Source organism: Bos taurus, chromosome 2, assembly GCF_002263795.3.
Source record: "Bos taurus isolate L1 Dominette 01449 registration number 42190680 breed Hereford chromosome 2, ARS-UCD2.0, whole genome shotgun sequence".
Classification (NCBI taxonomy): domain Eukaryota; kingdom Metazoa; phylum Chordata; class Mammalia; order Artiodactyla; family Bovidae; genus Bos; species Bos taurus.
In genome coordinates, this window is record NC_037329.1 from 31,583,506 (window position 1) to 31,599,130 (window position 15,625).

The window sequence follows — 15,625 nt, forward strand, 5'->3', positions numbered from 1 at the left end:
TTTTCTCCTTTTTTCTTTAAACCTAAACTGTGCACTTATCTAAATGATCCTTTCATCAGGTGGTTGATGTTCGTGTCAGTTTTGAGTAGGGGAAAGTATAGTATAGTACAAAATATACCTTCTCCCTCTACTGGCCATTTCTGAAAAATAGCCTGTCTATTCACTGACATCTTGTTTGCATTATCAGCAGATATGTAGCAGGAAAAGCTAATGAATTCAGTAGTGTTTGTAGGCCTGGCAATCACTGAAATTTTTGAAATTTTGGTGAGAAATTCAGTAGATAATGGTAAAGTAATTATAACCCACAGAAAATGTGGAGAAGCTCTAAAACCAATAAATTAGGATTTATTATAGGGAATTTCATTTTAAAAATATATTTTTATAATTATTTACCTTTTTTTAGAAAGTGTTTCCGTTCTGTAACTGGGATATATCTATATTCAGTGGAAAATGAGAAATAAGCAAGAGAAAAGGAAATACATTTAGGCTCCTTTTTTTTTCATTTTTCACAGAGGATCCGTTTTATAGTTTAGACAGTGAACTTTATCTTACAGGTGAAAGTGAGTGATTATAAAACTATAGAGAAATACTTGACATTCATTCACAATTTGATTTCCAAGGCCCACACTTCACTTGTGCTGTGCAAACTGTCATATCTGAAAGGAGAGGCCACCAAGGATTTTGAAGAAGAGGGCTAGCTGGTTATTCGGAAGAAATGATTCTTCATGGTACTTGACTAGAGGACGACAGTATATATGAATCACTTGGCTCAGTCATAAGCCTCTGTTTCCTTCCAGAAGCCTCATTCCAACTCTTTGCCATCATGTTGTTGGCTGGCAACTGTTGCTTTGTTAACCTAGACACTGGCAAAAGATTTTTGTTTTCAGGAGGTCTGAATTAAAATTAAGAGGAAAAGTAGTGTTGGGAGAGGAAAGTTTGTTTTCTCTACCTGGATTCTAACATGAGAAAAATAAAGTTATCTTTTCTCACAGAGAAGAAAATAAAAACCCACATGGTTGTTTTTAATGTAGTTGAAACCACCCCATATTGTGACTGAAAACAAAATCCTCTAAAATTATTTAGCAAGGACACCTAATTAGTCAGACAATAACTTAGGTTGTTTTTATTTCAGCTCTTAAAGGTAAGGTTTTGTGGTCTGTCATAAGTAAAACTGATAACATTAAAAGGGAAACAATCCTAACAAATGCTAAATGAAATATAAGTATACTACGGATTATAGAAAAGACAGAATCAAAATGTAAAAAAACAGAACAAAAACATTTTTTAAAATCTGTCAGTATCATTTTGTCATTCTTAACAAAGACTGAAATATCATCTTAAAATCATAGCTATCTTCTATGAGTACTTGTTTTGGGCAATATGGTATCCTAATAAGCATGTTACTGTTACATAAGTGATATATAATACATAGTTTTGTTTTTGACATCTGAGGCTCAAACGGGGTGAGTAAAATGATGTGGTCCATACAGATTGTAATTAGTCAAGCTGGATTCCTGACTCAGGTCTCTATGATCCCAAAGTCCATGCCACTTTCTCTGTATGCCATTACCTGTATAATTACTGTATAATTGGTGTGCTGAATATTTATCTGTAGAATTCAAACCAACCTGTTCACTTTGGGGGAGGGTGGGTACTGCAAACTTGCACTTTTCTATTTTTTTCATATACTTTATATTTTTTCTCTCAGCAGATCAACATGAAATAATTGTCATTCCAACAAACACAGAAAATAATATGAAAAATGGAGTGAGGAGAACAGAAATCAATGTAGCAGGTGTTGCCAAAAATAACAACGTGGACATAGAAGTTGACAGACTATCAAATTATCAGGCATATAAAACTGATACTGCTGGACGTTACAAAGAAAATCATCTTGCTGTTTCATCAGCACCAGATCCAAACCTGATTCAACCCAGTGCAGAAAAGACAAAAATGCAAGATGCAGCAATTCAGACAATCCCCTCCTGTGGCAGTTTTGATGGGGATCAGCAAGATCATAATTTGTCTGACGTCAAAGTTGATGAAAGTGTGCAAACTTCAAGTAACAACAAATCAACTCAACACTTATCTTTAAGCCCACAAGATTCTATAGATATCTCAGGAAAATTCAGGAGTAAGGGCCCCCTTGTTGTATATACAGAAGAGCAACTCGCCCTAAAAGATCCAACTTGTGCACATGGTAATGACAATCTTTTGCCTACTGTAGACGGAACTGATAAAAATCCAACAGCTTCTTATGTAAAGAATTATCCATTTTACAGACAAGATTATAATCCCAAGCCAAAACCTTCAAATGAAATTACAAGAGAGTACATACCCAAAATTGGGATGACTACTTATAAAATAGTGCCTCCTCGCTCCCTAGAAATATCAAAAGATTGGGAATCGGAAACCATAGGGTATAAAAATGATCAGGAGATACATACTTTAGGGAAAAAGGACACTTATGAGAATGTGAAAGAAACTACAATCCAAGCAGAAGATCTCGTCATTTCTGAAAGCCCAAAGGAGTCACAAGCAGACCTGAAATCAAAGCCTACCCTGAGAACAGAGCATCAGATGCAAAGTGACGAGCGCTTTACCCGCAGCAGAATGGTGAATCCTCTGAAACCTCCCAGAATGACGAGTGACACTGGCACAGCTCCTTTTGCGCCAAAATTGGAAGATATAAACAATATTTTGGAGTCAAAATTTAAATCACGGGTTTCTAATCCCCACTCCAAACCAAGTGCTTTTTTCTTGCAGATGCAAAAAAGAGTTTCAGATCACTATGTGTCATCTGCAGCCGCCAAGAGTGTTCAAGCTGCCTCTAATCCTACTCCAAAGGAATTAAAGAAAGAGGTGGAAAGAGATACAATACCTCCTCCAGAGCCAGCTCTTTCTCCCTTAAGTAAAACTATTCAATCTCTTCCACAGCCACACGTTCAAAACACTGATGATGACAGCAATCAGAAGCCTACTGAAACCTCTTCTTCTCCTGTGGCCTCTCCGCCGCCGCCTCCACCTCCCCCTCCTCCCGTGGCCTCGCCCCTTTCCCCTCCCGCTGTGGCCTTCCCCCTTCCCCCTCCCCCCGTGGCCTCTCCCCTTACCCCTCCCCCATGGCCTCGCCCCTTCCCCCTCCTCCCGTGGCCTTCCCCCTTCCCCTCCCCCCGTGGCCGCCTCCCTTCCCCCTCCTCCCGTGGCCTCGCCCCTTCCCCCTCCTCCCGTGGCCTTCCCCCTTCCCCCTCCCCCCGTGGCCTCGCCCCTTCCCCCTCCTCCCGTGGCCGCCTCCCTTCCCCCTCCTCCCGTGGCCTCGCCCCTTCCCTCTCCTCCCGTGGCTGCCTCCCTTCCCCCTCCTCCCGTGGCCGCCTCCCTTCCCCCTCCTCCCGTGGCCTCCAAACCTGTTCCTCTGCCCAAGAGTCAGTTAGCAACACTGAATCTGAAAACTCTGAAAACTTTTGGTGCCCCACGACCATACTCCAGCTCTGCTCCTTCACCGTTTGCCCTCGCTGTGGTGAAACGGTCACAGTCTTTCAGCAAAAGCCCTACAGAGTCATGCAGTGAGGAGGTCAAGGGTGCCTCTGCCAGAACTCCAACTGATGCAGACAAAGGGAAGATTCCTTCTGTCAGTACTTTTGGGAACATGCCACAACTAGGTGTGAGTGATAAGGTAAATGTAATCTTTTATAAAATGGGGGATTCTTATACAACATGACTTAAATGGGTTTAACAAGCGTGTGTTACTTAATTCATAATCTGCAATCAAGATGCTGTAGGGGAAAAAAACGAGTAGTAATACATAGAATCTGATTATTTACTCTCAGTCATTATAATTCATATAATTTAATCAAATATTACTATAAGGTCATTATATAATCACCTCAGTAGCAAATATTTAAAGTTTCTTTGCTCATACATTTGTATACTGTACTATAGTTCTGACTAGTTTTCTGTGTTTTGCTTATCTCAGTTTGTTGAAAACTTTCCTGGATGTTCTGGTTTACTTTATTTTCTTCTCCAATTCTCCATAATAGCAAAATAAATTGTTTTAATTATATAAAAACATAAGCAGCATCAAAGACTAGATAAAATAAACAACATAGCTCTGCACTGTCATATACACTCAACCTGAGCTTACCAAATATTGTTATATATAATTTAAATTAAAATCAGAGTTTAAATATGTAATTTTCTTTTTTTAATATAAATTTATTTATTTTAATTGGAGGCGAATTACTTTACAATATTGTATTGGTTTTGCCATACATCAACATGAATCCGCCAAGGGTGTACATGTGTTCCCCATCCTGAATCCCCCTCCCACTTCCCTCCCCGTACCATCCCTCTGGGTCATCTCAGTGCACCAGCCCCAAGCATCCTGTATCCTGCATTGAACCTGGACTGGTGATTCATTTCATATATGATATTATACATGTTTCAATGCCATTCTCCCAAATCATCCCACCCTCTCCCACAGAGTCCAAAAGACTGTTCTGTTCTATACATCTGTGTCTCTTTTGCTGTCTTGCATACAGGGTTATCTTTACCATCTTTCTAAATTCCATATATATGCATTAGTATACTGTATTGCTGTTTTTCTTTCTGGCTTACTTCACTCTGTATAATAGGCTCCAGTTTCATCAACCTCATTAGAACTGATTCAGATGTATTCTTTTTAATGGCTGAGTAATATTCCATTGTGTATATGTACCACAGCTTTCTTACCCATTCATCTGCTGATAGACATCTAGGTTGCTTCCATGTCCTGGCTATTATAAACAGTGCTGCGATGAACATTGGGGTACATGTGTCTCTTGCAATTCTGGTTTCCTTGGTGTGTATGCCCAGCAGTGGGATTGCTGGGTCGTATGGCAGTTCTATTTCCAGTTTTTTAAGGAATCTCCACACTGTTCTCCATAGTGGCTGTACTAGTTTGCATTCCCACCAACAGTGTAAGAGGGTTCCCTTTTCTCCACCACCCTCTCCAGCATGTATTGCTTGTAGACTTTTGGATAGCAACCATTCTGACTGGCGTGAAATAGTACCTCATTGTGGTTTTGATTTGCATTTCTCTGATAATGAGTGATGTTGAGCATCTTTTCATGTGTTTGTTAGCCATCTGTATGTCTTCTTTGGAGAAATGTCTGTTGGCCCATTTTTTGATTGGGTCATTTATTTTTCTGGAATTGAGCTGCAGGAGTTGCTTGTATATTTTTGAGATTAATACTTTGTCAGTTGTTTCATTTGCTATTATTTTCTCCCATTCTGAAGGCTGTCTTTTCACCTTGCTTATAGTTTCCTTTGTTGTGCAGAAGCTTTTAATTAGGTCCCATTTGTTTATTTTTGCTTTTATTTCCAATATTCTGGGAGGTGGGTCATAGAGGATCCTGCTGTAATTTATGTCGGAGAGTGTTTTGCCTATGTTCTCCTCTAGGAGTTTTATAGTTTCTGGTCTTACCTTTAGATCTTTAATCTATTTTGAGTTTATTTTTGTGTATAGTGTTATAAAGTGTTCTAGTTTCATTCTTTTACAAGTGGTTGACCAGTTTTTCTAGCATCACTTGTTAAAGAGATTGTCTTTAATCCATTGTATATTCTTGCCTCCTTTGTCAAAGATAAGGTGTTCATAGGTGCATGGATTTATCTCTGGGCTTTCTATTTTGTTCCATTGATCTATATTCCTGTCTTTGTGCCAGTACCATACTGTCTTGATGACTGTGGTTTTGTAGTAGAGCCTGAAGTCAGGCAGGTTGATTCCTCCAGTTCCATTCTTCTTTCTCAAGACTGCTTTGGCTATTCGAGGTTTTTTGTATTTCCATACAAATTGTGAAATTATTTGTTCTAGCTCTGTGAAAAATACTGTTTCCCATTTTGTTAATTCAGTGTCAACTTTCCAGTTACATGTTCACCAAAATATCAATTAACCACCATCTAACCTTCAGTTCAGTTCAGTTCAGTCGCTCAGTCGTGTCCGACTCTCTGTGACTCCATGAACTGCAGCACGCCAGGCCTCCCTGTCCATCACCAACTCCCAGAGTTCACTCAAACTCATATCCGTCAAGTCGGTGATGCCATCCAGCCATCTCATCCTCTGTTGTCCCCTTTTCCTCCTGCCCCCAATCCCTCCCAGCATCAGAGTCTTTTTCAATGAGTGAGCTCTTCACATGAGGTGGCCAAAGTACTGGAGTTTCAGCTTTAGCATCATTCCTTCCAAAGAACATCCCAGGAGCTGATCTCCTTTAGAATGGACTGGTTGGATCTCCTTGCAGTCCAAGGGACTCTCAAGAGTCTTCTCCAACACCACAGTTCAAAAGCATCAATTGTTCGGCGCTCAGCTTTCTTTACAGTCCAACTCTCACATCCATACATGACCACTGGAAAAACCATAGCCTTGACTAGACGGACCTTTGTTGGCAAAGTAATCTCTCTACTTTTTAATATGCTATCTAGGTTGGTCATAAGTTTCCTTCCAAGGGGTAAGCGTCTTTTAATTTCATGGTTGCAATCACCATCTGCAGTGATTTTGGAGCCTAAAAAAAATAAAGTCTGACACTGTTTCCACTGTTTCCCCATCTATTTCCCATGAAGTGATGGGACCGGATGCCATGATCTTCGTTTTCTGAATGTTGAGCTTTAAGCCAACTTTTTTACTCTCCACTTTCACTTTCACCAAGAGGCTTTTTAGTTCCTCTTCACTTTCTGCCATAAGGGTGGTGTTATCTGCATATCTGACCTTAGTGATGTACAAAAAGGAGAATTTGTTGACTTCATGTTGGATCAACTAAATGATATAATTTGCTAGATTCAAGTAGTATAGTTAGAGGATGCAATTCACAGTATGAATTATGATAATCCCCATGCAATTAAAAAAATACATTGTGTACTTTTTATGATAGTGTTTAAAGAATACTTTCATATTTGTATGACAGTTCCAGAAGTATCTTACGCTATTTTTTCAAACACTCCCAGAGTAACAGAACATTAACCATGTTGACAAGTAAAGATTTTTCCATAATTTAAAGCAATATTTACCTTGAAAAATATTCTTTTATAGTTTGCATTTTTGTTTATTACTTTGATATATCAGGAAGAGATATATGATCTAGAGATTAATTCTTTACTTGGGAGCAAAGCCTGTGTTTTTTTCTTAGAATGGAATACCACTTCTAAACAACAGAAGCTTGATTTAGATAATAACAGTTTTTGAGCTATTGCCTGAATTCTGTTTAACTCATCTTTTATAAAGATATTTATTTGGCAGTTTGAAAAAGACATTTTTAAGATTGTTTGAATATAGTTGCCAATGAAATCAGTTACTAAATATTCCTTTCTAAGAAGTTTAATTAAAATTTTGATTCTTAAATTTCTAATATTTATTTTCAGTCTCATGGGAAAAATAAAACATGGGCATCACTTCGTCCCAGTGACTTCTAGAAAGACAAAATAAGCTGTTACATAGTCATTAATACTCCTTTATTAGAAGATGCACTAGGTTCAACCAGTATGAAATTGCCAATATTTGTCCATTTGTACCATCAAAAATAATTTCATAATACTAATATATTGGAGCTATGAAAATGAGTTTGTTTTTGTTTTTTTAAGTCTGGATTTTTATTATTACTTTGTCTCTTCTAACTGACTCTATTGGAGAAATCAGCATTATTTCATTTACTCAAGGACAGTAAAATTACCACGGCACTGTGAAACAAAGAGACATATCACTTTTCTTCCTTAGCCTCCTGAGTTCAAAATGAGGGAAAGTAAGGCCCTTATCTTCCAGCTGAGCCTGACATCAGAGATAACTCAGAGGATAAGGAAATAGTGTAAAGCACCAGTGTAGCAAATGGGGGTTCTTAAAGAGCTATTGATGATGAAAGTGTTTTGAACACTGGTCCATTCTTCACCTGGTATTCATATAACTTTCACATTTATTTTTATAGGAAAATAATTCTGCACATAATGAACAGAATCCTCAAATACCATCTCCAACTGACTGCCCGTCGTTCACCCTTAAGAGACAAAGTTCTTCGACATTCCAAAGCTCTGACCCAGAACAGATCCGACAGAGTTTGCTGACTGCAATTCGTTCTGGAGAGGCTGCTGCCAAATTGAAAAGGGTAAGTTTTCTTTATCAGATGGGTGACATCGGGTTTATTTTCAACACTGTCAAACTAATACTTAGGGGAAATTGTTTTCTGGCTTTTAAATCTGAATAGGGAAGATGCCAGAAGTTCCCCTTTTATAAGTTAAGGGTCATTTTTGAAGTATAAGCTCTGGACTCTCTCAGTGTTACACATCCTTAAAACTACGTCAGGTCTGTTTTCCAAAACATGAGCCAGGTGCAGAAAGCAAGTTTTGCTCATTATTATATAACTATATATAGAAAGTGCCCCAGACTCTTATTTTAAGAAACTGTGTTAGCACAGCAAGAAAGAGTCTTTTAGAAAGAAAGTCCCTCCTTTATTCCAGAAAAGCTGCGATATTGTAAGAGCCTGCGTTTTCAGTCCTGGCTCCTATAGTAATCAGTTACTACCGTACTGATTGGCTGGTTAAGCGGGGAGGAGTTTTATAGGCTAAACTAAAAAAATGTAGGGAATTTAGATGAGACTTAATGCAGAAATTCAAGTTTTAATAATGCACTGCCAGAGTCTAGCTTCTACTGATATGTGACAGAGCAAGGTGACGCACTCTGTTCTCGGGTAAACCCCAGAAAGCATCACAGGGAGTTATTACAGATAAGTTTCCTCTCTCACCCTTATCCTCTGAAACAGGATGTAGTGAAGCCTTAAGCCTGGCATCATGACTTGGACTTCCCAGAGGCTGCAGTCTCCCCTAAATGTCTTTCTTGTTCGCCTTAGTCATCTTGGTTGCAAGTTCCTCAACACCAAGACAAGAAAAGTACTCATTATTTCACTGACTCCCTAGGCATTTCATTTTGTGAATTGCTTTTCTAATCATTTTAGAAGCTATTTAGAGAAAAGTAAGAGACTTGTTGAGCAAATCACTGAACTCAACAAAAATGAAATTTGTGAAGGAACAGGAATGCTGCAAAGATAGAAAAAGGGGAAGGCATTTCGTGAGGGTCAGTCAGCTTCCTAGTGGGTTTCAGTGGAGCCCTGAGTGACGGCCATTTGCCCAGAGGACTTAGCATTCCCATCTGGGCACATATGGTGAAAAGGCAAAATATTGTGTGCTGTTAGGAGTGGAGGAAACACAAAGGAATAATTCAGGGGGGTAGGTCTGAATTTCGTAGATTATTTGTAGAATTTGAGTTTAGTCCCAGGCAGCAAACAACAGCAGCGAAAAAGGAATATTGAAATTGGTATTTCACAGGTCATGACATTTATACTTTTGGGGGGAAATATGTTCCTGTAAATAAATTGCACATTCTCATTCATGAAAATAATTCTATTTCTAATTCTGTTTCTAATCTTATAAATTAAGGATAGAGTTTCAAACTTCTCAATTCAGTAAATTTGATAAGCATTTTTTAAAAACAGAAAAATACCAAACACTGTACTAGATACTGAGGATACAAAACTGAGTCAAATGAAGCCTCTGCCTTCTGGGTGTTCAGAGCCAGGGATCGAGAACAGCGGTTCCTCACGCTCACAGCAGAATAGAAAATAACTGCAGTATCTTTGTATTAAGTCAGTGGATGTATTATTAATAATCAGTTTCAATGAACTAATTGCAGAAAATAGTGCATTAAGTTGGAAATACCTTTTAGGCCAACAGAATCATACAGGCAGGCAGCTGTATACTTGGTGTGTTATGGGCCCTGATTTGGCAGTCTCCTCACAGATAAAGCTCTCATTGCTTCCAGAACGAGCTGGATGTGAATCAACACAGAAAGCAGGCCCTAAATGATGATCCTATAATTGTATCCTATTTATTACTCATTACTTTAGGTTCTATTGAATCTAAATTTTATCTCTTTCAGTAGGAGGTTATTGATAGCTCTGACTCTCTATAGTGCCAGCTCCTAAATTCTGTTTAATGAAAATCCCTTACATAATCCTTTTTCTTCCTCTAAAAGACACGGGGTCTAGTGGAGTTTATCATATCTATATGCGATGATTAACATCTTCACTTCTAGTTATATATGCTAAAAATGTGTTTCAATGTGCCAAGACTCAAGAATATTGTTTGTAATAGCTCCAAATACATATAACCTTAATATCCAAAAATGGTAGAATAAATAGTGGTATATTTAAAGCATGGACTATCAAATGGCAATAAATTAGATAAGATATACTAAAGACAACAATGTAGATAGAGACATAAATAAACAGTATGTGTAAAGTTGACGGCATGCAAAACTAAATTATATAGTGATACATGTATAGGTGGCAATTATTCCTAAAAGTTGGGAAATAATTACATAAGTCACAATAGGGTTACTTCCAGAGGGGAAGAAAAAGGGTTGTTAGAGGTTTATTGGAGCAAGACTGGAACACAGTTTAAGAGGGAACCAAAAAAATTAGTAATCAGAATAAATATATCTTAATGCAATATTTTTAAATATAAAAATTAATGCAAAAATCCATGATAAAGTCAAAATTTTAAATAAAGACAGGATCAGGAGGGAGCTGGAGGTATTCTTTCTCTTGACCTGGGTGGTGGGCTACCTCTATGTCTGTTTTCATTGCGCTGTTCAATGCACGTCTCTGTACATGTATTATATTTCAAAAAATTGCAGAAGGTGGTAGAAACAGACACAAGGCTCTAATTTCTTACGCTTTTTTCCTTTCTTACGCTAATTTCTCTCTTGTGCTTAAGTCCCATATTTCTGTGCTGTTCTGAACATGTCTCTTGGTTTGTTTTAAATTCTAACGTTTCTTTTATAGAACAACAGTTATAATGCCAAACAAAGTCTCCAGTGATTTTGACAGTGGGTTTAGACTGTTCATCAGAAAGTTGGCTCTGTGTCTGCCTGTATTGTGGCACCCAAATGTTCATTTTAACTCCAGGTACCAACCTGCCTTATGGCTCTTGTTCATACTTGAGCAATTAACCTTCATTATATACTTGGTTCACATTAGAACAATTATCTAGTTGATAGCTCTAGTGTAAAGGTAGTCATGAATTTTCATGTTTCTGAAGGCTTTTTCCTGTACCTTACCCCCATCTCAACCTGCATATAATCATGGTGATTTGTCTTGTCTTCATATAAAGCATTACTACATCCAGCACAGTATTTTATAAAATGCGTTTGAAGTTAAGACATACATATGTGTTTTGTGCTTAGTTGCTCAGTCGTGTTGGATTCTTTGTGACCCTATGAACTGTAGCCTGCCAGACTCCTCTGTCCATGGGATTTCCCATGCAAGAATACAAGAATGGGTTGCCATTTCCTACTCCCAGAAGCTGTACAGCGCAGCCAAAAAAAAAGACTACACAGAATTTGTGTGAAAGAACCATAGCTTATTTGCTCCTTATTGGTAGACATTTAACTGGATTCTAGTTTTTTACCCTATAAATGATGTTACAATGAGCATCTTTATTTGTAGATATTTAGGCAATGGCACCCCACTCCAGTACTCTTGCCTGGAAAATCCCATGGATGAAGGAGCTTGGTGGGCTGCAGTCCATGGGTCGCTAAGAGTCAGACACGACTGAGCGACTTTTTCACTTTCATGCATTGGAGAAGGAAATGGCAACCCACTCCAGTGTTCTTGCCCGGAGAGTCCCAGGGACGGGGGAGCCTGGTGGGCTGCCGTCTATGGGGTCGCACAGAGTCAGACACGACTGAAGCGACTTAGCAGCAGCAGAACCATCTGTATCTTTTCTAAATGCTTAAACCAAATTTTCTTTTACTTTTCAAAGAATGTGAGAACTGCAGTTTTGGCAAGAATTACAAAAATAACCCCTCACACACAGACTTTTCAGACCAAGACAGCATAGCAAAAAGCCATCACCTGTCTGTTGGCTGCATTTGGAAAGTAATCCCACATGAGTACTGAAAAGGATGCAGACAAGTGTTCTTCCTCTGGTGGCAACTTTTTTTCCTTAGCTGTTTTGTTTCAGGTGGATGGTTGTCAACCATTCTACTCTGTCCTGGGTTCCTAAGATAGTCAAGAAAATCGATTAGTTTGGATTACTTATCTTTGTTTAGTAAAAGGCAAGAAATGAAGCACCAGGAAACCAAAGCCAACTAAATTTGCCAATTTTATTTTCCTTTCTACTAACTTACTCTGTTGCTAGGCAGAATCTGGCCTTTTGTACTTCAGTTCTCTGCTTGGGAGAAGAGGCTAATGTTTGGTTAGGAAGCTAAGCTAGTCAAATTATAATCAAGAGATAAATAATTTTTCTTAAAATATTGTTATATTTTACATGTAATATTTTAAAATACTATACCTGCTTACTATGTAGAACCCAGGTAATTTTCTTCTACATTCTTATAAATAATGTTGGAATTTCAAGCTATTTAGGAAATTTTGTCTTAGTGTTTTTTATTTACTTACAGCTTGTAAACAGGAAACTTTGTCATAGAATTTTGGAACTTAGGAATGTATTTGCAGTTTTGGCAAAACAGTCACAGGTTTGACATTTTTAGCGCTTCAAATGAAGGCATTTTAAAAACCAAAGCTATTTTTCCCTTATAAATAAGGGGTACCTGGGAGAGAGTAACTTCAAGTTAATATCATCAGTATGAAAATTACAGAATTCATTGCTCTGTGGGATTCACTATGTTTTTCTACATTCTCCAATGTACTTTGAGGGAACCAGAATTAATCTAGCTAAAAATGCGCTTTAACAGCTTGGCCTGCAGTCTGTTTATGCTCTTGTCCTTTGAATTGATTTGGTAATTTTGTAAAGACTAAGATGTGTTAATGGATTATTTAACTTGTTTGTTGTGGAAATAACTAATTTTTAATTTCATGGTAGAATGAACATTTATTCTTGATTATTTGAAATTTATCGAATGACATGAAATGTTAGTATTTACAATTAAGCAGAAATTAAAATGTTGGTAATTGATGAAAATTCAAAATTAGACAGCTGTCCACTTTTACACTGATGGCTGCAAAGTGTGTTTCTTTCTCTTAGGTTACAGTTCAATCAAATACAATATATGTGAATGGGAAGTCAAGACTCAGCCGTTCTATGTCCCTTGATGCCCCGGGTAACCATTAAATGTTGCCCTGCCATGCCGCACTTCACCACCTCTGCTGCACAGAACAACTTCAGACTGATGGAGAATGTTAGCAAATGTATATTGAGATATACACTAATATATTATCTATTAAAGCATAAGAATTTGTGCTGTGACTTTTAATGCCAAAAGAAGAATTACCAGAATTTATAATTTATAATAATAAGTTTGGCCTTTTTTGCCTTAAGAACTGAATATGCTGCTTCAGAACTTTAAGACAAGGTGTTGATAACTCATTTTTTCAAATGACAAATGGTCACTTTTCGTTGATTTCACTTATTTTCCACTTATTAACACATTATCTACAATGGTGACTTAGACAAAAGGATAAATTAGGATTCATAGACTTATTTATGTGACACCTAAATAGCTAGGCAAACATAGATCTGACGTTTGCTGCCTCAATGTTACAGTTTAATTGGAAATGTTTTTAAGTTATATTAAAGCCTGTTTGTGCTGAAAGTTTGATCTAGAAAACTAACGATGTCAATAAGTATATTCAGTTTAACAGTTAATTTCAATGATGAATCACTTAGTGTGCAGGTCTTATCTTGCACATTCCTTTTGTAATTACAAAATCAGTGTCAAGTTTATCAAAAAGCTCATAGTATTTTAATATTTTATTAACATGGACATTTAAGTTTTTTAATCTTTAGAACTTAAGTTGCTCAAGGAGAATTTTAAATATTTTCTGTATATAATTATAACATTATTGTCACACAGATTTTGCACATTTTATGTGCCAGAAGCCTTAAAAATCTTCCTGTGAAAATGTTGATATATTATGACAGTTATTTCAAATTCGATATGTAGAGAAGAATAGGGGTTAGTTTATGTCCATATTGGAAAACTTTAAAAGATTACTTGGAGGTTTCAGAAATCCTGGTTTTAATTAAAGTGATAAAGTCATTATGTAGTTCAGAAGCTAATATTCTAAATAATATATATTTACATTAAAGTTAAAGTTGTTAAGCAGAACAATGCCTAACTTGTTGGCTAGTAACGATTCTGGGGTCTGGAGCGTGTTGATGTTCTGTTCCTACCTGAAGAATTTCATTGCTTGCTTATTCTAAATGCCTTGTCAAACAAACTGATGTTACGTTAGTTACTGGGATATCTGCCTCTTTGGAAAATATGTTGATTTTTCCCCTGTTTAATAAAAGCAAGTTATATATTTGGGATGCTTTTTTAAGTGCAGTGTGTGTCAATCAGGTATTTCTACATTTCACCTGATTTCATCTCCATCACTCAGTAAACATTATACTGAGACCATGCATTCATCAGGGCTCTCTCGTATACATAAGCCCGCATGTTCAAACTCCAGAAACCACTACCACCACCACAACTAGTGTATGTAAGCCCATGCATTCTAACTTCAAAATGCATAACATGCTTGGCAGAGTTTCTGACACAGGGAAAGTACACATTAAGTTAAATATTGCTGCTATTACCTTGAATCAGACTTGAAAAGACCTACATATATAGAAACCTGTTACATCATTATAAACCAATAGGGAAAGGAGTGACTTTTTTGAAAAATTGTATTTGATTATCCTCTTGGATATATTTGAGTTAAAGTGTTGAGATTAATATTTTAAAACTCAAATGAATATATTCAACATTTTTTAGACCTCAGAATAGGAAAATTATTTAAATAAGACAAAGGCACAGTCATAAAAGATACACATTTACAAATATTAAAATATGTACATTAGACTTACCTGGTGGGTCAGACGATAAAGCGTCTGCCTACAATGCGGGAGACCAGGGTTCGATCCCTGGGTCGGGAAGATCCCCTGGAGAAGGAAATGGCAACCCACTCCAGTTCTCTTGCCTGGAAAATCGCATGGATGGAGGAGCTTAAAAGTGAAAAAATAACCCACAAAGTGTTTATTGTATATAAGGATTAATTTATAAAAATGTAAAAATCCCTAAGATTCATGAAACTACTAGCCAATAGAAATATGCACACACTGAAAACAAAGGTATTTCTTATAAGAGTAAATCTGAAAGGCTAATAAACATGGAAAAAATACTCTGCACTAATAATCAAGGAAACACAAACCCAAAAAAGTGTACTACATCACACCCAAACTGTAAGTTTCAAAATAGCAAATGTTGTCAAGGACAATGAAGTAATGAAGACTTTTTTTTTTTTTAACTGTTGGTGGCAAAGTAAACTGGCACAACCATCAAATGTGCAATATTTAATAAAATTTAAGATTTCTTACCATGTTACCTTAAGGAAGTACTTATGTGTGTGCTCGTGTCCGATTCTTTGCAACCCTATGGACTGTAGCCCACCAGGCTCCTCTGTCCATGGGATTCTCCAGGCAAGAATATTGGAGTAGGTTGCCATGCCCTCCTCCAGGGGATCTTCCCAACCCAGGGATCGAACCTGCATCTCTTATGTCTCCTGCATTGACACACAGATTCTTTAACACGAGCTCCACCTCAGAAGCGCTG

At 37.4% G+C, this 15,625-nt stretch overlaps 1 protein-coding gene across 5 annotated transcripts in view; it reads left to right on the forward strand.

Annotated features, from left to right (window-relative positions):
• The window catches only part of COBLL1 (cordon-bleu WH2 repeat protein like 1), a 167,905-nt gene extending 153,567 nt beyond the window's left edge, over positions 1-14,338 (forward strand). For 3 of the 5 annotated variants that reach the window (XM_059878197.1, XM_059878200.1, XM_059878201.1), the window contains one exon: positions 1,709-3,658. In XM_059878197.1, the coding sequence (XP_059734180.1) occupies positions 1,709-3,564 (1,856 nt within the window). In that variant the 3' untranslated portion in view covers positions 3,565-3,658. Of the gene's footprint in view, positions 1-1,708; positions 3,671-7,940; positions 8,118-13,053 lie in introns of those variants that run through there. The other 2 variants (XM_059878204.1, XM_059878199.1) reach the window with 2 other exon arrangements.
• Positions 14,339-15,625: the final 1,287 nt, after the last annotated feature.